Source organism: Xiphophorus maculatus, chromosome 15 (assembly GCF_002775205.1).
Source record: "Xiphophorus maculatus strain JP 163 A chromosome 15, X_maculatus-5.0-male, whole genome shotgun sequence".
Taxonomy (NCBI): domain Eukaryota; kingdom Metazoa; phylum Chordata; class Actinopteri; order Cyprinodontiformes; family Poeciliidae; genus Xiphophorus; species Xiphophorus maculatus.
This window is the reverse complement of record NC_036457.1, coordinates 10,583,175-10,605,660: the sequence shown is the minus strand read 5'-3', so window position 1 is coordinate 10,605,660 and position 22,486 is coordinate 10,583,175. Positions and strand designations below refer to the sequence as shown.

Genomic DNA, 22,486 nt, shown 5'->3' with positions numbered 1-22,486 from the left:
AGCTTTTAACCCATGTTAACGAACATGCTGTGTTATTTGTCAACTGTGTACACTATTTTTGAAAAAAAAATTCTTGTATGTAAGAGGGAGCCTACCCATTTCTCGTTGTTTTATATTCCACTTTAAGAATGGGTTTACACGGCTCTGGCTTCTTTCCATCCTTGGGCTGTTTTCCTAAAATAGAACAAACAGAAGTTACTTTACTTTGCCCGTTGCTTTCTCTTCTCCTCCTCTCTTCGTGTTTCTCGTCATTTAATTTTCCCCCTGAAGCAACACTTAAAACGCTGGGCTGAACAGTCGTAACAGCAACAGAAGACTTCTACAACAGAGGAGAGGAAGACAACGATGGATATTTGCAGAGGTCTGATGTTTGTTGGTGGTTCTGCCGAAACAATCAATTTAAACCTCAGGGGTTTTTGAGTATATAGGAAATTCAAATGTATTTAGATTTTTTCATAACGATAAGACATTGAACATAATGACTCCTGATGTTTCAAGGTGATCCCTCCTGCAGGGTGTACAGAGCAAATCTGTTTAAAATAAAGAACACTTTTAATAACGGATATCAAAAAAGACAATTAAGGAGAGACTTAAAAGCCTTATTTAAATCAGTCAAAGGAATTTGCATAATTGCCCATCAAATACCAAAGTAATTACGTATGAAGCAGTGAGGGAAACAACTAATTAAAAAGCTGGTGTGGTGAAATCCTTTCTGCATTTCCTTGCATACAAAAACAGCTTGAAAAGTCTAACTTTTTCCCTTTGGTTTAATTACTGCCTTTGTTCTCATCTAGACTCTTTTGCTCTCCGACTTGTTGACACTCCCACACAATCTGCCCCTTTTGCTGAGGTCCAGAAACTGTCAAGGTGTTCTGTGTGAATATGTGATGCAGGGAGGCAGAGAGGTATGAAGTGAAACATCTTCATACGAGTAGAACGACATAAACAGAGCCACAGCAATAGAGTGCATGTATTAAGGTACGAGGTACAGCGAAGAGAGGCGGATTATAACCGAGCTGACAACAGAACCTCTAATTGAAACTGCAAGGGAATCATGAGCAGGCAAATACGTGGAGGAATGCTTTCAGTGAGAATGCATCTAACAAAATGCATGATGCATGTTTAATGGACAGCTTGGATTTTGAAAGAAAGAAAAAGAACAAAATCAATGACTATGTCCATTTTTAACCAAAGGGGTATCATTTTTTTTAGACAAAATAAATTAAATAAATAGATATGTTTGAAAAATAGGATATATTTAGACAATTTTGTAAAAATGTTAAAATATCTTAATACAGCAAGTTCTATGAATAAGATGTGTACATCATTTCCGAAGTTAAACAACAAGTAATCAGGACCATCAAGGTTTTCAGATGTGGGGAGCCTAAATTAAAAAAAATAATAATAATATTTTTATGACAATGCCTTTTAGCATTATTTTAAAGTAATGAGATATTCTTCTCTAGGATAAAAAGATAAACAATTTTCCCCTTTGAAAATAAATACTGCCATTTTGCATAGGGTAAAAATTAGCCAATCAGCAATCCTTTTTGCAATAACTGGATAAAGTTCTCCAACTTAGGAAAATGTTATCTTGATCCATCGGAAGTGTTCTAGCTACTCTAGACCTGAAAATGCTATTTAGGGAAACAAAATTGTTGCAGATTATTAAGTAAAAAACTATAATCAGCAACAATCAGAACTAAATCATGAAATATAAACTTTGTTAAAAATGGTTGCCTCATAAATGCAATTCTTTCAGTCCTGAATTTGCTAGTCTTTGGGTTGTTTGCAACAAGAGAGATTGAAAACAGCTCAAAGGCTTTTTTTTCTTGCTTCAGGAAATTCTGCTGATGAACTACATCTGTGGAGCAAAAGGGCTGCATGGAAAAGCAAAAATTTTGTTACAGGGGAATTAGGTAGTGTGGATGAGGACAAAAGAACCAGCTAAATAACTCCTAGGCATTTCAGTTCATGTTCCCCAGGTAACATTTAGCAGGGAATCCTGCTATGGGAGTCCATGAATGTGGTGATGTTGTGTATGAAGAATGTACTGCCTGTGCTTCTTTTCATTTGCTTTCATTCTTGCTGTGAAGAAGTAGCATTATTCTGACATGACATCTACTGCTTAAGAGGGGGCCTGCAGTGAGTGCAGCACACAATGGATGAACAGTCCATCTACTACGATGATGTTACAACTCTCTCTTTCCATTGCAAATATTGACCTGATAATTGTATTTTTGATGAAAATGACAAGAGTGTCTCTCATGACCAAAATATAATTATGTGTTACCTGCCATCACAGGCTTGAAAATAAACAATGAAATTAGTTTAAGCTAAAACGTGAAAAAATGTGCAAAAAGTTTTATAACAAATGAAACATGGCAGCACACAACATAGAAAAATGAGCTGAAACAGGACTAACTGGATATGGAAGAATCTGTGATCAGCTGTGATAATGTATAACAATTCCTGTGCACGTTATCATATTGACCCTAAAAAGGTCATTACATAATAGGTAAATTTCCAGGAAAAAAGACACAACTTTTATGGATGATATGTTGGTTCTATAACAGAATTGAAATGCAAATAACCCTTTGCTCATGACATTATTTAATTTATGCTTATATTACAAATCAATCAATCAATCAAATTTTATTTGTATAGCACATTTCAGCAGCAAGGCATTTCAAAGTGCTTTACATCATAACAAACACAGAATCACAATGCAATATAGAATCAATCATTAAGTCAAGTTACATCAATAAATTTGTAATTGATTACATTTCAAATACAATTCTAAACAGGTGGGTTTTCAGTTGAGATTTAAAAGAAGTCAGTGTTTCAGCTGTTTTACAGTTTTCTGGAAGTTTGTTCCAAATTCGTGGTGCATAGATGCTGAAAGCTGCTTCTCCTCATTTGGTTCTGGTTCTGGGGATGCAGAGCAGACCAGAACCAGAAGACCTGAGAGGTCTGGAAGGTTGATACAATAAAAGCAGATCTTTAATGTATTGTGGTGCTAAGCCGTTCAGTGATTTATAAACTAACAACAGTATTTTAAAGTCTATTCTTTGAGCTACAGGGAGCCAGTGGAAGGACTTTAGAACTGGTGTTATGTGCTCTATCTTCCTGGTTTTAGTGAGAACGCGAGCAGCAGCATTCTGGATCAGCTGCAGCTGTTTGATTAATTTGTTGGACAGACCTGTGAAGACGCTGTTGCAATAATCAATACGACTGAAGATGAACGCATGGATGAGTTTCTCTAGATCTGGCTGAGACATTAGTCCTTTAATCCTGGAAATGTTCTTCAGGTGATAGAAGGCCGACTTTGTAACTGTCTTTATGTGGCTCTGGAGGTTCAGGTCAGAGTCCATCACTACTCCCAGGTTTCGGGCCTGATCGCTAGTTTTCAGTTGTAATAACTGAAGTTGTGCATTGACTCTAGATCGTTCCTCTTTAGGTCCAAAAATAATAACTTCAGTTTTGTTTCTGTTCAGCTGGAGAAAGTTTTGGCACATCCACACATTTATCTGTTCTAAGCATCTGTTCAGTGATTGGATGGGCTCTGAGTCACCTGGTGACATCGTAATGTAGAGCTGTGTGTCATCTGCATAGTTATGGTAGCTAATATTATTTCCTGTTATAACCTGAGCTAGTGGGAGCATATAAATATTGAATAAAAGGGGTCCTAGGATTGAACCTTGGGGTACCCCACATGTGACCTTTGACCTCTTTGATGAAAAGTTTTCAATTGAAACAAAGAAATCCCTGTTCTTTATGTAGGATTCAAACCAGTTAAGCACTGGACCGGAGAGTCCGACCCAACTCTCCAGTCGATTCAGTAATATGTCATGGTCAACAGTGTCAAAAGCTGCACTGAGATCCAACAGAACCAGCACTGTGGTTCTGCCACAGTCCGTATTTATATGGATGTCATTGAACACTTTTACCAGGGCGGTCTCTGTGCTGTGGTGAGCACGAAAACCAGACTGGAAGGAGTCAAAGAGGTTGGTTATAGTTAGGAAGCTAGTTAATTGTTTACACACAGCTTTTTCAATAACTTTGCTGATGAATGGGAGGTTGGAGATCGACCTGTAATTCTGCATTAGTGATTTGTCCAGATTGTTCTTTTTTATAAGTGGTTTGATTACTGCTGTTTTCAGAGCCTGGGGGAAAACGCCTGATGAGAGCGATGAGTTTACTATTTGGATCAGATCAGCAGCAATAACAGGCAGGACTTTCTTAAAGAAATGTGTGGGTAAAACATCCAGACAGCAGGAACTGGAGCTTATTTGACTTATAATTTCCTGTAGGGTTTTATAATTAAGTAGTTGAAATTGGGTCATTTTTCCTGTATTTGTTTTGTTTGGGCACAGCATTGGTACTGACTTTATAGTGGATGTACAGATTAATCCTCTGATTTTTTGAATTTTCTCTGAAAAGAAGCTGGAAAACTGGTTGCAGGCGGCAATACAAATAGCAACAGGGCATCACAGGCCTTTCTGGACAGAGAGTAATAACAAATACAGTGGAAGCTCTAAATATGAAGGCTTCCGAAAGAAAATTTTCTGAAAACAAATGTTTAGATTGTACTGCATGTGATCCAGGGCGTGGGAAGACTGCTGCACGGCTCCCAAGAGCCTGAACTCTTCCTAACATTTTCAAACTCAGGTCCAGAAGCAATTGTCTATAAACTGTTTTTAAAGCTCTTTGAATTATCTTGGCCTTGCGATGGACTGGCGATCTGTCCACGGTGTACCCCACCTCTCTCCCCTTGACAGAGATAGGCACGAGTACCCCTACTGACCCCAATGGGTGTAAGATGGATGGATGGATTGTCTTGTGTATGAAAGGAGTCACATATTTAAAGTTTCACTGCGCATCTGTACAATGTTTAGAAGGCTACATCTTAGGAAAAGCATGCTGCCATAAACCCATATTGTATGTTAATGTATTATTGGTAGATATTAATTTCCTATTGAAATTTTGAACATTATACCAATTGGTATTTGTCACTAGTTGAATCTAATATTAAAAACTAAAACCGACATACATATTTCCTTATGATGAATGGATCATAAAGTTGTTAACTCCAGGTTTCTGGAGAGTCCCACAGCGTATGTGTTAGTAACAAAATATTAAATAGGTGGGTGATGTTGTGAATGAAGATGGAGCTTGTGGGTCTTCATCCCCTTACCATGCGGTGTGATTGTCTGTATGGGTTTTCCTTGGCCTCTGATGTTCCATATGGTCAGAGTTCCATCTGAATGACTGCAAATGAACTGTTTTCCCTCATGATGCCAGGCAACTGAGTGGATAGCCTAAGAAATTACAGACAGAAAGGCAGAGAGAATGGGGGAGGTCAGGGGAAAGTGGTTGAACAGGATAAGAACATCGTGTGCCACCATGTCCCTTACGCCACACGTTTGCTGCAGTGCTGAAGCCATACGGTACACGTTACTTGTAAGTGGTTTAAAAGCCTGTGACTGTGTGTTCATGGACAGATGGTAGATGTGAGAAAAAAAGAATGCCTTGACTTCTGAATTGTTATTATGGTATGCTACAGTCAGAAGAGCATTTTAAGAGCCATTTCTTGATCATGATGAAATGATCAAGATATGGGCTTATAGGTTATCATTAGGATTTCACATCATACATGTAAAACATGCTTGAAGTAACAGAAGGATCTTCTGTATGAAATAAGAGCACATCACATACAATATTTTACATTTCAACATTTTGTATTTTAACTATTACATGTAAGAGGTTTAAAGCGACAGTAAAAAGATTACCAGTTAAGTTTTGTGTTTCAAGTTTAAAAACTCAAAACTATCACATTAAAAAAATATTTGTTAATGAATTCAGTTCCTCTTATATCATTAATCATAACTATTGTGGCGTGTCTAGCTTACATAGTTTGCTGAATTTTAAGAAAATAACTACAACTGAAAAGGGAAAATGCTTGTGTTCATACCACACCAGTGGGTAATGTTTGTCCTTTTTCATTTATATAAATCTTGCTGTGTTAAATTTCAAAAGGAACATATCCATTCAGAGAAAACAAACAAAAAGAAAATCTAACCCCCTCAGTTTTTTCACTTATTCTAAACCAAAACGAACAATTTTATTTTGAAAATCTCCATAACAACCACCCAGTGTCAGAGTGTTTGTAGATCCGTAACAGATTTAAACATTTAAAAACAGCTACATAAATGTTTACAACTATTATCAGGAAAAAAAATAACTGCAGCATTTTCTTTAACATGAGTGAATTTCACAGTAGTAAATTCAGTTAACTCAACATGATTCAGAATTAAACACACTCATCTACAGGAGGTCTCATAGCTGAGGTCATAAGAGGGCAGAAACCAAGCAATGAAGTCAAAGGAACTGTGTTTTGACCACTGAGACTGGATGGTGTCAAAGCAAGGGTCTGGGCAAGAAAGACGACGTTTTGGCAGAAGGACTGTCCACAAAAATTGAGTGATCTCAATTTTGTGGATATGGCAGCAACCACTAGGATGCTGCCATATATGACCACCCCACCAAATTGTGCAGCAAGGAGAAAAAGGGCATTGATCAGCGACATGACCAATAATCCAGTGGTCACACAGGCAGAGCTTGTGTGTTAGCTTATACACTAATTTTAACATACTGAACGGAGTAAGTCCATGTTACTCAAAATGCTTGTGACTCCCCACATGCTATTGAGCACATTGTAGCTTACTTTAGCATTGATGCTAATTTTTAGCATCAGAATGCGGGGGTCCAACCAACGGGTACACTTTGGCAGGCCCCGTTTAAATTTCTTAAGAAATGTTCTAGTTCTAGTTCTACAAATGCTATTATCTTACACAGGAGACACTATTCATTCTTTATAAATTTAATGAATTAGTGTTAGCTCAACACAGAAAATGGATTTGCAGCTCACAATACCAAAGCTTCTTTTTAAATGCATTTCTTTTTAAGTGTTGTTAGGGAGTAAACACAGATTTACACAATAGGATATCCTTTAAGTCAAGGAAAGTCTAATTGATCCAAAACAGCATGTAGAGTTATTTTCAAACATGATTCCTTAACATGTTGTCTAATGTCTAGTGATATTTGCTTATGGAATTTCCTTGTTTCCTTTGTATGAAGATTTGTTGTGCGTGGAAAAAGTGGTGGGTTCAGTGAGCTGCAGCCAATGAAGAAAAATGGGCTTGTCATTAATTCGCCACAAATGAATCACTGGAGTGCTGCGCCAAATGGCATTGATGTACTCCTGTAGGTGTCCTGAATGAAGTGTGAAGAAATTTCCCATTTGGCAAAATACATCTGGACTACACGGTTTTGAAATAGTCCAAGTTATCCATGACTAATTCACCTGTTTCTTCAAACATTCAGAGCAGATTTTTTTTTTTTTTTTTGTAATCCGAATTTCATGATGACACTGGGAATGGTGAACACTTTAAAGATATTTCATTTAAACTTATTTGTAAACAATTTCTTTTAAATTCAAATTTGCAAACTATAACAAAGCAACTGATCAAACAAGTGTTATAAACATTATACATTTAATGAGATTGACTCTTAAAGACAAGGCATCAAACTGAAAGATCTAACAAAAATCAATCATATTCCCATTACCAAGATCCTTCATTCACACCATCAATAGTTTCCTGACAGCAACAACCCTTCAGAGTTCTAAAAGTCTGTTCATTTTTGACAGTCCCAATAGGGGACAATCCACTATGCTTAATTGGAGAATGAACAGGGTAATTAAAACACATGGTACTCATCAAATCAAACAATACCAATTAAAAAGACTAATTTCATGATTTATCACATTAGGCTTGTTTCCACAGATTGGTCTTTAGGGAAGAGAGAATACAGTCAACACTCATTATAGTCACAGGATAGCACCACACACTCAGACACCCGCACTTACAGCAAGGCTAATAAGCACAAATTAATATTGCCAAAAGAAACCAGATGCAGGGCAGAGAAGTCAATATCCCAGCCTTAGCTGGAGTATCATCTGGCAGCATTGTATCATGCTGGGACCCATAGGAGCTCTAAAGTACCACATACACAAACGTCTCATTCAATCACTTCAGAGTACAATAGGCTGACCAAGAAAATGACTTTGTGTTCTTTTTCTCTTTTGCTTTTAAAGACTTTTTCCATCCCTCACAAGACTGTAAAGGTTAGTCAGGTAGAAACAATAAGATTCTGAAGAATCCATTTTATTTTTTCTAAATTAGGATCACATACTAACCCTAACCCAACAAAAAGGTGGCTTTAGTAATAAGAAAAGAAGAGGCACATTGGGTGGACTGAATACACAGGTTAACATATTTTTTTTTTACCCCTCCAGGGGGTCTTTTGTGGGCTCTAGTGTCCCCCATGTGACAGTAGGCTGACAGGAAACAGGGAAGGAGAGGGGGGAAGACATGCGGCAAATGTCGTCGGGTCCGGAAGTCAAACCCGCGACGGCCGCGTTGAGGACCCAAGGCCTCCAAATACGGGCCGCACCAACCTCCACGTCACCACGGCACGCCCAGATTAACATATTTTAAGATAATTTTTTTGTTTATTTTGACTTACAATAATTAAAGAATCAAAAGATTTTAGACTTTGGAACAAAAAATTGGCACTTTACATAAAACCAATAAAAATGCATTTTCAATACATACATCTACTGATGTATTACCAGTTAAGGTAAGCCACAAAACCTGGATGTTTTACATGCAAGCATGTTAATATGGAAAGCTTAGCTAAAGAAAAAACTCTGGTAGAAAAAATTCCACAAGTAAAATCCTATAAAAGTTTGTGGAGCAAAGCTCAATTTAGAAACTGAATGGAGTCTCCCAAGGCAAGGACTTTGGCTGGAGCTAGAGACAATGTCAGAAGCATCTTATTTGGGCTAAGAAGAATAAGAACCATACTATTCCTGAGCTGTCCAAAGTCTGTCCTTTGGATGAAAGTAATTTTTGAATTTTGTTGCTAATGAAATCTCAGAGCCTGGTACTGAAAACCATGTTATGTGCTGCTGTAGGTACACTATCTTTTATCAGGTCAGCAAAGCGGTCTAGGAGGAAATTTTTGAGAACTTCATATTTCCCTCTTTTTACAAGAAAGGGGAATCATTAATTGCCACAGTAGTTTTATGGTAACTGTGAGGTGGTGTTTTTCTTTTTTTTATTTTGCAAATTTCCTTTAAAATTTGCCTCATAATTTAAGGTGACCTTTAAAGGTGCCTATGAAATGTATAGTTAATAAGCTTTATAGAAAGACCAATTTCATTTTCCAACCTGACTTGGCATTTGCTTACACATAACCACTAATACCCATTTTAATGGCCATGGTATTACTGTGTTTGATTGGAGGATTGCCAAGGAGAGAAGAGGCATCAAACGCAATAAAGCAGAAGAGGCGAGGGCAAGGAACCTGACCTGTTATAGGCTAATTATCTCCATGCAAAACCTCATTGCTGCACTTATTGATGCAAAAGGAGCTTCAACCAAGTAATACATGCAGTGGAGGACTGAAGGACAACCCTAGAGTGGCTCTTGAACAGGTCCATGAATCAGATTTGGAGTAAAAGTCCTAAAACAAAGTTGCATCTTTTATTGCTGTAACCTCAGCCAGAAATCACATTTTACTAGTAAATTCAGTCATGCTCATAAGGATCAGATCCCACTCACTTCGAAGTCTCCGTAGTCACATACACTTACATGGTTTTAAAATCTACTGTTTTATCAAATTTATTTTAAATGATCAGTAAAGCCAAAAGTCATGAACTAGACAGCAGCTCCACATATCTCCAGAATCGTATTCTATTTATTAATCTGAATGTTGGTCTTTCATTTGCTTTTGGCCAAAATCATTAACTTTAACAGAGATATGTTTTAGATATGACACTGTGTGAATATAAAACTCAAATTGGATTGCTTAAATAAATGTTTTTATGAGAATCTAAATAAGATGCACCTGTCGATAACAGACAAAAACGTCAGATGTATCAAGGAACATTCATTTCTCAGTTACTTCCTCATTTTTAGCATTTCGTAAGGCTAGACTTGAATAAACCTTCCTCACCAAAAAATACATAATTTAACTTTTGACCTTTGTCCTTTAAAACTATGCAACTATCCAAAATGTGACTGAATACAGATTTATGTCCACAAGACATACTTGGGTAATTGTGTGCACGCAAATATTCATCTATGACAAGAAAGTCTACAAAAACAAGCACTCGGGGCAAAATGTCAACACCGATTCCCACTGAGCAATTCATTTTTGCTTTGGAATGAGAAATCCACTTTGGATCTGTTGTTGAGTTGCTACCGTTATATAAGCACTGAATAAAACAATCCCCATTGAGCTCCTTAAGATGTTTTCTGTAATAAAAAGATGATTCACAATCATATTTCATGACTGCAGCGAGGAAAGAGGCTGAGATAAAATTCATCCTAAAACACACATGCATCTTAGATTTTGGGGTTGCTGTATCCTGATTAATCATTAGATTTGTACCAAAAGAGAAACTTAATCCCAACTGTGATTTCAGATGAAAGGTCAAAAGTTTACACAAAGCTCAGCAACACTGACCCCTTAACAATATATGTTACAATGACAGAGAAATGGTTTACCCTGGTAAATGACTTGTAAGAACAGTTACATGAAATCACTTTTATTCACTAATTTAAAAAGTAGGTATTGTCAAGTTATTCTTAGCTTTATGTAGAAGCATAACGTTTTTAAAACAGAAATATTCAGCACACTGATGGACATCACTTGGTTTTAGACAGTTTGAATGGTCATCTGTCTGGCTTCATAACTAATCTTGGAGAAGAAAAAAAAAGGATTATAAAACCAGAGTTTACTTAAAAAGTCACAAATAATCCATTTCAGATTTGAAAGCACAAATGCAAAAAATAAATGGGTTCAAAACTATGAGAGTTTTCATCCCATGATTGTTTTTGTTTTGAAATTATAATAACTTCTCCTGGTACTATGAACAATACATTGTCACTAAAACTCTCCTCAGCAGGTTTAGAGGAAAGTCATTAGTCAGCTGTGTATTATGGCCTAAAAAGGTGAGCTCCGATTAAAAAGACTGAAGGGGAAAACACAGTGGTGCTACTCGATGCTCTTCAAATATGACAACAATTACAGCTACCCAACAGTGCCAGTGTCTGACACAGCAGGTTCACCCCAGTTTGCACACACTGTTTCAAAAACATCAGCAGTGCGTGCAAGTTTCCAGAGGATGCTGTATCAAAATCTACAGTACATCTGCAAACAGCTGCAAGAATTACCAAGCCTTTCTAAGGCAAATAAAACAAGTTACTAACTCATTAACATTGTTTTTTTAGGTTCAGAACAGAAGGTCTACTTAAAGGTTTGAATAATTAGTTAAAAATCAAAATAAATTCGGCATTATGGTGGTTTTGCATGTCTGTGTTGATTGTTGAGATCACGACTGAGTCTGAGTGTGTAAAATAAGCTTCACCTCTTTCTCTGTCTTAATGTGTCTCTACACAAACATTAAAATAATAAATTTTATAGCACTAATTTATAATTTAACATTATTTAACATTTTAACAATAGTAATAGCATGTTAATTTTTTAATTAAATCAGTTACCAAGTAGTACATTTAAGCACACATTAATAATGCAGCACAATGAAAAAGTGGTACGCATTAAATTAACATAGGGTCAGGATATATTAGACTGTTGCTATTCAGTGGCAATGATATTCCAGAATAATGATAAGCTTTCTCAGATTACGCCTCAGTATTGAATTAAAATAATAAATGTATAATTTATTGCTGTAACTGCAATATTGTCCTTAATGTTTATAATTTATATAATATGTATTTTCACAACTCTCAATCGTCCACAAACAGACACCAAACAGATTAGATACACAGCTAGTGCTGTTGCCCATCTACATCAGACACAAGCCAATTGTTGCCCAACTCAAGGCTACAATGGAGGGTAAATTTTAAAAAGTTGTGTACAATCTCAAATACAAGTTTGAGCACCTCTATAAAAAAAAAAAAGAAAAAACTTCTTGGCTTTTACATTTACTCTAGAAAATGGAAACACTATCACAATTTCATCTTTACTAGCATTAACAGCAAGACATTGATAGCCAGAAGCAAAGAAAAGATTAAAAAAAGCTCAATATGCAGTATATATAAAAATATGAAGAATTCTATACAACTATTGAGACATAAATAAATGAGAGTGCTGAGAAAGTGACTGCAATCTGCAAAATGTAGAAAAGAAAATGAGTTCAGAGATGCACGGCAAATGGTAGGTTGTTTGTAGAGCTGACAGCAGAATAAATGAGAAAGCTCAAACTATTACGAGAACGATACGACAACAAAATAAAATCCTGCATTCTGTCAGAGAGCAACATTAACCATTAGACAAACAAAAGAGGCTAGAGGGGCATAGAATTAAAATCTGGCTACAATTTTGGACTATTCTTTAGGTTCAAATTATGTCCAAAGGTGTTGAGTCAAATGGGACAAGGGAGGAAGAGTCAGCGTGACAGATGCTCTCTGGCTGGCACTTACTGGAAACCCATAGTGCTGATCTGCAGCTAATAATAGACAAACCACTGAAAGAAACATAGAGGATGATGTGCTCTCTCAGCTCTTTAAGAGCTTGTAAAACCAAAGTTTTATTGGTTCAGGTTTTTGTTCAAACTTCAGCAAAAATGTTGTGGTTATTTAGAAGACATGTTAACTTCTGAGATTTTGCTGACAATTCTTAAATATATGACAGCATCTGCAACAAAAAAATAAAAAATCTTTCATTTCTGTCTACTTGCAGATGTTATGTTATACTCATCAGCCTACATTACTTTTTTGTAGCCATCTTGTCAAACCCAGAAACTTATTCCGTCTCACTCAAAATTTTCATGATAACCAAGCTTCAAAATTAGCTTATTCAAAACTCTAAATCCAGAGCTGCTTAGAATGTTTGCTTGCTCTTTTTTTGAGAACAATAAGACAGGAAACTTCCGTGTTCATTTCTGTCAACGACTTTGATTTTTGGCAGCAAGCTTCTGGGCAAACACTGGGGTTGGATTGAACAAAAACAGAATATTGCTAGAAGTGTACAATGTGGTTTAGAAAGGGATTTGATAGATGAATAGATGACTACACTCACGAGAAAGAGTTTGCACTTAGTCATGATCTCACGGAAGACTAATTGTTGAATGATTGGTTGTGCACATATTTATTATGTTCTACTGTTAGTAAATCCTTTATAGCACAGTAAACTCCATCTCATGTGTATTTTACTAAAATACCAAGCTCTCATTCAAGTTTTGGGCTGAAAAAACCCCAACCTTTTATAACTAAAGAAAATCTTGCATTCCAATTTTATTAGCAATTTCCTAAACATCTTGTATAAAAATAGATTTAAACTCCATGTCCTCATTGTGAAGTCAATAGCCACAATACCCTACTGATGTGGCACATGGTCAATCTGGAGGAGGGTTCCAGGCCAAATTGCTCCAAAAAGTTCAGATGTTTTCTAATAACTGAATTTATTTGCCTACTAGGAATCTGATGGCTACGTTTTTAATGAGAAGCAAAAGAAGAGGTCAGTGTTTCGGCATCTTTTCATCCTTCATGTGCAAGTAAATCTAAGGAAATGCAATGGATGAGCACTTACTTTTCACTCCTCCAGTTCAAACCCTATGAAAGCAAAAGCCCAGTCTCTGGAGAGTTAGAGTTAGGATGAGGATAAGCCCTCATGGGAAGATTCATTTTGGGAAGATTCAGTTCTAGAGACTGTAATGCTCAGAAGCAGAGAGAGGTCATTAGTTTATCTAAGGGAGATGGGCACAGCAGACGCAGAAAGCAACAGAATGCGCTCCTATCGTACTGAAAATACATAATCCTCTGTGCTGCTTGTGTTTGTGAGTCTCTGTATCTCAGAGCCACGCCAAGAAAGAAAAATGATATGATTATCCCTAACTGGTGGTCACAACAGTACCACAGAGATCAGTGTAAAAGCAAGTGCCTGTTGACTGTGTGTATGCCCTTTAGTTTTATAAGATTTAGGTTTATAAGCATAAGCTCCTCTTCAAAGTTTTAGTTCATGCTAGGGCTACTTTATGGGCACACAGCCACGCAGGATTGATAGAAAAGCTCCAGGTATTTTCTCAGTCTGAGTCACTTGCCTAATTTCTTAGCTTATTTCCCATTAGTTTATTATTTTCTTAGCTAAGGCCAGAGTGCTAGACACTTACTTCCTTTAAAGTCGCTTCTGAGAGTCTCATACCAATGCTGAAATCACTAACAGTTGTAAACCCAATTCTCAATTTGTAAAACTGGCTCTACAGAATAATATAAATGTTTTACAAGTCAGACATCCTTTAAGGATATACTGACCACATTTTTTTATTCCTCCATATTGATTACATTCATTTAAGAATAGGCATTTGTTGATAATGTGCCCCAGACAGTGTGGATATGTTGCACCTACAGAAGGTTAACTGATAAAATTTGCCTACTTTGAAGCTGCAAAATTCTGTTAATTTGCCACCTAAAATGTGCATACTTTTTTTTTCTAAACATAACTAACTAAAAATAGGACTTGTATTCCCAAGGATTTTCAAAGCGCTCCTGTCTTCCCCTAAAACATCCTGCAGAGGAATCCCAGCTTAAGAGTGATTTAGCCAGCTGCTGAGAGCTAATATACACCATTAATCAGGGGACAGAAATTACCAGTCACTGACAGAATTAAGAAAAGTATGTTATGATGATGAAACTATGCAAAATGAAATGAGTTGTCACACAGCATTAACATGTTTGATCACACTCTATTTACATCCTCATTATAATTTTGATTTATCTCATCTTCTTGCCATGCTGGTAATTTCCCCATATCATCTATTTGATATTAACCCGAACGCTCAGCTGTCAGTACATTTCTGTGATCGCCTGTTTGCATAAACTTGTATGATCTGGTGAAACAACTAACATAAAATGGGAAAGTAAAAAACGTGAAAGAAAAACAGGACAGGAGCAGTGACTGCTATTGGCAGAGCTCTATCCATCATATGGGGAATATTTCTCCTTTCCAGTCTTCCTTGCCTAAGACATGTGTAGGCTCAGTAAAAATCCTGCTTTCTACTCCAGACATTTTGTCACATTAGGACCTCTCTTAAAGCCTAAGGTGCTTTGTGAATAGCTTATCTTATTTAGGTAAAATTCTAAGAAAATATTTGCAGAAATTTTAATAACTTTCCTAAAATGACATCACTAGGGTTCTCTTGTAATATGGGCCCAGATGTTTATAGCCTCTGTATAAAAAAAACATACCCGTTTTCCTAACTGTCTGGCATTAATTGAATTTGTTTTTTGCTCATACACATACACACACATCTCTCATGTCTTTTTTCTAAATGATCTTTCTCACTTGTAAATTTACTTTAATATGAGAATCTTATTTTTAATTGTTGTACAATATTATTTTTCATTCGTTACAAATTTACCTTATTTTTCTGTTTTTATATATTTTTTTGTTTTTACCTTTGGGTTAATGTGCATTCTTCCATTTAAGTTCCTGCTGGTATAACTTAATTTCCCCATTGTGGCACAAGAAAGAATAATTAAATTTGATTCTACTCTATTCTTAACTTTTCCCATTTTAAATCAGTTAGTTTTTTATTTATTTATTTGTTAAAGGCCAGAGTAACGAGCAAGATACTTTTGACATTTACCCACTATAAAATTAGAGTTAAATTCCTTAGTAGAATTGACTTTTAAGTTTATAACGTAGGTCAAAAGTTGAGAGTCTGCTTCTATAAGCGTCTCTCAGTTGTTTTCCCAAAATGTGGCCCATTTCTCCTGACAGACCTGGTATAAAAGAGTCAGGTTTGTAGACCGTGTTACTCTGACAAACCTTTTCAGTCTGATAACAAGATTTATGCTGGCTACCTCAACACACATTTGTTGTACTTAAGAAACTTCGGAACTAATTTAGCTGTATTCTTAGGCTCATTGTCCATTTGGAAGAAGTGTTGTGGCCAAGCCATAATTCCAGGCTCATGTCTTGAGACATTGCTTAAATATTCATTCACACTTTTTTCTCACAATGTCACTTTTTTTAATAAAATAGCACAAGTCCCCTGTGCATCAAAAAACCTACACAACATGATTCTGCTGCCCCTGCAATTCTATTTATGAGTCAATCATTCAGAAGCAATGACATCACTAAAGGCAACAACAAATTACCAATGACATTTGAGGCTTTACAAGGCATTTAAAGGCATAGTAATGGCCTATAAATCAATGACTTTGTGAAGTTTAAAAAAATAAAATAAAATAAAAACCTTGGCCATCGTACTACCACAAGCTTTAAATTTCACATTTGACCTCTGTCAGATGTGCCAAGTAGGCAATGGGCTTTACTGAAGAGCTAATAAAAATTGGATGCCAATTTGAATGCATTAACAGCACTTTGCTGTCAATCAAATTAGCAAAGTGAAGAGGAGGGGATGGGATGGGTGCTAGGGGGAACTCACTTCTGGCTCCTGCTTCTAAAATCCATTCAAGCAACAGCAGCTTTTGTTATTTCGCAAAAAAGTCACTTTAAAAACAACACATTTTAAGTTATGAAGAACATTCTAGGGAGCAAATAAAACTACAAGTGGGTTTTGCATTAATCGTTGCAATGCAACATTCAGTTTTCAGATGTAGAAGTATTAACAAGCAGAATGTATGCAAGTTTGGGTGTTCTTTGTGTCCAACACGTCTATTAGCCTTAAATAAGAACAATAAAATTATCCAGAGGTTGTATATTTTAAAATACAAAAAATAGAAAGGCAATCAGAATCTAAGTTAAAGGTCCATAACCCTTTTACCAACATATATTCATTGAAGCATGTGTATGTACTTTTTTTCATTGTAAAGAATATTTCCAGGAATCTCCAAAAGGCAGGAATGAATAACTCTGCACCCCTCGTGTTATTTATTATTACCAAGAAAAACATGAGTACTTTTTGGTGCACACTATATTTTGCAGAAGAAAGAAAAAGTGCAGTCCATGACGTTTAAAAACAGCTGAGACATCACTTTTATATTTAATTTTATTTTTTGTGTAAGGGTTTTATTCCATATTTGGCTATTAATTTGGGAGAAATCAATAGCCAAAACCGAATATGAATAAATGATATAAAAATGAATTAAAAATCTAACAAATGCAACAAATAAAAAAAAAAACAACATCATCTGCTTGGACTTTTTATTTAGATCAAAGCAGATCTAAGCACAAACAGTCAAAGAGTAACTAAACTCAGTGCCAATATCACTGTTAAATTACCTTTTAATTGATATTAAAAGTTATTCAGGTAGTGTTCACCTTTTGTACTTTTCAGTTGCCTCCGATTTGTTTAAATGTTTTCATTTACATTTTACCAATTTAACAGATCTGTTATTTACAAGGTAAATGTTTTAATATGTATATATGTGTTTATTTATTGTTTTCACATATTACATTTTCTCTATTTTCATAATCACATGTATTCCCATATGACAAGAGAAAGAGAAGGTAAATTGTCTATGCTAGAAATTAGAAAGAGATGTGCTGAACGGTGGCACATTATTATGCTAAAGATCCCACTAGTCCACAGATGCAGATAACAGTGTCTTCATAACACTGCAGACGGTGTCCCAGCCCTGGTTCTCCTGTCAATTTTCTGCCACAGTGTGACAGTTCAGTCAATAAATGTGAGCTTTGAAACTTACTGATGGTCTGCACTTATTCTTACAGCTCCAAGCAAAGCAAACACTCAGTAAAAATTAGCATGTCCACCTAAGTTTTCATCAATGTCACATGGAACTGAAGTCAATAAAGCTATGGGACTCCAGTAGAGTGACCCGGGGCATCCTGCTGACTCTACTTTTTCGATTGACGACAGAGCCCAGGTGCTTCTACAGAATCAGCTGCCACCCTCTAATAGTATTGTAAAAAAAAAAAAAAAAAAAAGCAAGCCCCAGGTCTGATAAATTTAAAATTTAATCTTACTTATATACACATTTTTAACAAACACTTTACCTGTTAGAAAACACAGATCAGGTGGGTCATGAAAATTTTATGAAGTTTTAAGGTTATAAAAGAGACAATGGGGTAAGTTTACTGCTGATTGAAAACGAAAGGAAAAGACTCAAACGGGAAGAAATAAATCAGTGAGATTTGCCTACCTCATCATAAGTGTAGCGATAGTCTGCTTTCTTTGATTTCAAATCCCACAGGACCACGATCCCAGACTCAAATCCAATTATAAGCTGCAGAGGAAGAGCAACAACCATTCAGTGAGACCAGGGGATAGAGTCGACCCTCTGATGAGCTGAAACTGAAGTAATACTCTTGACATTTCAGCACAGTATGATAGAAAGTCAGTGTAAGTAGGAACCTGTTACTCCTAGTTGACAGCAGAAAAGGCAAAAAAAAAAAAAAGCTTGCAAAAAGAACAAAAGGCTGCTTTGATTCTTGACAACCTATTTAAGGAAACAACACCTACCACACAGTCTCAGTACATTCAGATTTCAGTTTGTTTCACATCTGTCTAAAAATATTTATATATAAAAAGCAAACAGAAAGCTTTACATGTGCTGAGACTTACAGTGAAAAGAGAACTAAGCACTGCAATGGGGCATTCTTACAGTAAGTCTTTTACAAATGAAGATAAATAATTTTCTTAAAATCTTTTAATAAAATCTAACTTAAAGATATTTAAGTTTGCAGCTGTTATGTAACAAAATGTGAAGGTAGGAATGATACTCTACATACAGTGAATATTGTGGACACTGTATTTAGGGGGAAGCTTATATGCAGAAATGCGTTGCAACATCAATGTGCACGTTCATGCAAACATTAAAATATGTATGCATGAAGTCCTGTAATGTTTTAACGGTGCTGCATTTTTTGACGGAATGATGGCTGAGAGAGCTCACAGACTTATTAGAACAGGCAGATGGACGACTCACAAACACATGGAGAAGACATGTTCATCTGTTTGACAGTAAGCGTGCCACAAACACGCTCAAAGCATAAATTAGATCAGCATGATTTATTTGGTCACAACATAAGCATGAAAGGTATTGTCGGAAAAAGGACAAGTAACAAAGGCGTTTCCAGCAACCGAAAAAGGATTGCGACACAATGACGTTTCATTTCTTTGAAACACAGTGATCAGCAAATTCCACAACAGATGTACAGCAGTAGTCTGTCAATGTGACCATATTTGGTTTTCTTTTGGCCGACAGGATAAAAGTTTCTAGTCATGTATTTTTCATCTTTAGAAAAGAGTTGCTTGGTAACTCCAAGCATTCATAAAAATGTCAATTTGTCAAGTATTCTGAAGAAGGGATAAGCAGAATAAGAATTTGCAATAAGAACTGAAAAAACTACTGAATATTCACAAGCAAAACACCTACTTTCATTGTTGTGTGTGGTCTAAACAAAAAAAAATAATGTAATAACCTTTAATATGCGTTCTTAGATTACTTCTGTTCTTCAGCTTGAAATGGTTCACTTCACATGAACCATTTTTGACCTTTGTCAGTTAACTTTCAACTTTGCATGGGTGATTTAAAAGTACAAGTTAAATTCAGGTGATAAAAGCCCAACTGCTTTAAGGTAGAAGTTTTCATCTCATATACACAAATGTTATATTATTCATATTCACCATGCTTCTCTGCATATTTAGTTGAGAGTATTTAAATAGGTTAATTTCCAGGCAGCGACTCAGCTTTTAAAAGCAGTTCATAAAATTTTAACAAAGCTAAATTCCAGGTTATTCCTCAAACTTGATGTTAACATGTTGTATCAATTATCAAACAAGTTTTAATTTGCGTTTTGGATCACTATGTAGTTGGAACAACTAATTGTTTCCTAATTTCAACCATTATATGTTGTGTTGAGACAAAATTGAAGAATTTGGAGTGTGTCCATTTTTTCAACTACGTTGTACAGTTCACCTGCATCAGTGGAATTGAAAACAAAATCCTCATCATGCTGCTAGCTACTTGGTACAGTATTCTTAATTTTTGACAGACTTCCAAACAACCTTTTTATTATTATGAGCAAAGAGCTCAATCTTATCTGCTTTAAACTTGAAACTGTATTTAAGGCAGCATTTTAAATGTAAATGTCAACAGCCACACATTTTAGTCAAGCATTTGATTAATTGTTTTGGAGCAGGATGTTCTTTCTTGGTCAGCACCCTATCAGTCCATATTGATTTTAAACCTGCTTACGTGTGAGCAATGACTCTGGTGCATCACTAACTTCTTGTTTACAATAGGCTTGAAACTTGTTTTTTCTTGGGTTGTTCTTAAATGTTCAAAATAGAAACTGGACACTACTGGCTGCAATCTTAAACACATCCCAATAATGGGTTTGGAATCAAAATAGAACAGTAACATTAAGTTTAAGGATGACCCAGAACTTAACTATGTTGAACATGTGTGTAGACTTTGCTTAAAAGTCAGATTAAGGAAACCAACCAGGTTAAATGAGCTTTACCAATTCTGCCTAGATTTGCCAAAACAAAAAAAAAAAAGAAATCATGTGCATTATGTGCAACTTTCATGAAGATTTTACTAAATACAGAAAATCCACTTTAAATTCAGACTTTTCATTATCTGACATTGTTGTATGATCATTCCACTCAGGGGAAACTTTGTTCAAATTCATGATTGAAAGCCCCTTATTAATAAAAGTACATTGGTGCCTGTAATGTGTATGAAAATTTCTGACTGTAAGTGGGACTAAGCATTAAACCACAATGAAGAAATCTATAGCTGTAGACAAAAAAATTGTGCTTTACCTTTCCCTCATCCATAGGGTTATCACTTATGTGGACAACTGGTCCCGGGTGAGCCTTGGAGGAACTTATGAGAGACAAAAAGACAGAAGAGAAAATGTATTTTATCAGTTTTGATCTATGATACACAAAATAAAAAGAGCAGCAATGCCATGGGGAAAAATCTGAATCTTTGAGGTAATCAGACCATTTTTAACATATAGCAAAGATAACCTGAGTAAATAAAAGCAAACTACTTTCTTTTTCTTTTTTTTTAATCATCACGGTACATAAAAATCAACAACAAAATAAAACTCTCCAAAAGCATATAGGTAAACTCCAAAGGCTTTAGAATTGGTTTTATACAGTATCCTCTTGGCAATAACCACTTGTTCTTGAATTCATTTATATTGTGATATAATGTGTTGTTTTAGAGACTTTTTAGCTCACTTCATGTTGTCAAACAGGTTCTATGTAGATGATTTCAGTCATTTGACAATTACATTGGTAATTATGTTGCCAAGTATGGCCAAAAACAGATGCTATTCATTTGTCTATATTGAAATAAGTATTTTTTCTTTGTAATCTATTTTTCATATTGCATTTGTGTGAAAACTGAGTGTTAATACTAGCTTAAAAAAAGCAATGGAAGCATTATTCTGCATTGTGTATACACAATTATATGTTAATTGACAATGTGCTTGGAGTGATTAATGCCAGATCAATATGTATGTCTGACTAGCAAACAGCTACTATTCAAATAATTCAGCTGAGAAGAACATAAAACTGAATGATGCACTTTTTTCTTCAGCGAAAGGATTGAAGGAAAAAGAGAGAAGACAATGCTGCTGCTCACCCCGTGGTGAAAAAGAGCAGCCGAAAGTCATAAATTCACCAAAGGTTGTGATAAATGACTGTGTCAGTCCCTGGTGGCTGTGTGTACGTGAGTTTATGCATCTGTTAATTTGCATGTCTGTGGAGAAAGCCTAAAACGCCTCTTCACTCGTCCTCCTGTCTGTGTCTTACCCTCCAGACAGCTTTGTGTCAAATTCCCCGTTTCAGAAATTTCCTAGCCTGCTCTTCCTTTACGCGGTGAGATGGGAAGGTCACTGCTGAAAAACAGTGATTGTTGTTGCTGTAAAAGCATAACTCTTATATGGCGGAGGAAGGATAAGGATGCCACACAAGGATAGGAAGGTGACGCTAAATGAAAGAAACACAAAAGTGAGGAAAATTGGACACCTTTGCTTTGGTCCATCTTATGACAGTGCACAATTTTTTTGGCACACTGAAAAGCTGAAGGTGACAGGATTTTCTGATGCTAAAATAATACTGGAGTTGTACTGATGAAAGGTTGCAATTACAGTTTCTGGTTCCAGTATCAGTTTAGGTCAAATGTAATTTATCTCTGTGAACTTTAATACATAGCAGTAATTTTTTCCTTCTAATTTTACAGCAAAGTATAAAAGAAAAAGAAAGAAAACTCTCATGCAGTGACAGCTTATTCTCAATCTTACTAGAAATAAATTGACATTGTACTTCGTACGTCTTTTATAAATCTGTTCTTATGATAAATGGAAAATGAACTGAATTCTTTTAGTGCTCTCTAGTCAAACAGACACAAATGCACATATAGGTCAGTTTAAAAGAAATCAGTTT

General features: G+C 35.8%; 1 protein-coding gene across 4 annotated transcripts in view; it reads right to left on the bottom strand.

Moving 5' to 3' along the window:
• The window catches only part of stxbp5 (syntaxin binding protein 5), a 107,076-nt gene that overhangs the window by 28,801 nt on the left and 55,789 nt on the right, over positions 1–22,486 (bottom strand). For all 4 annotated transcript variants that reach the window (XM_023347670.1, XM_023347671.1, XM_023347672.1 and 1 more), the window contains exons 6-9: positions 20,852–20,915; positions 18,222–18,305; positions 5,198–5,321; positions 96–174 (exon numbers count right to left, since the gene is read on the bottom strand). In XM_023347670.1, the coding sequence (XP_023203438.1) occupies positions 96–174; positions 5,198–5,321; positions 18,222–18,305; positions 20,852–20,915 (351 nt within the window). The remainder of the gene's footprint in view (positions 1–95; positions 175–5,197; positions 5,322–18,221; positions 18,306–20,851; positions 20,916–22,486) is intronic.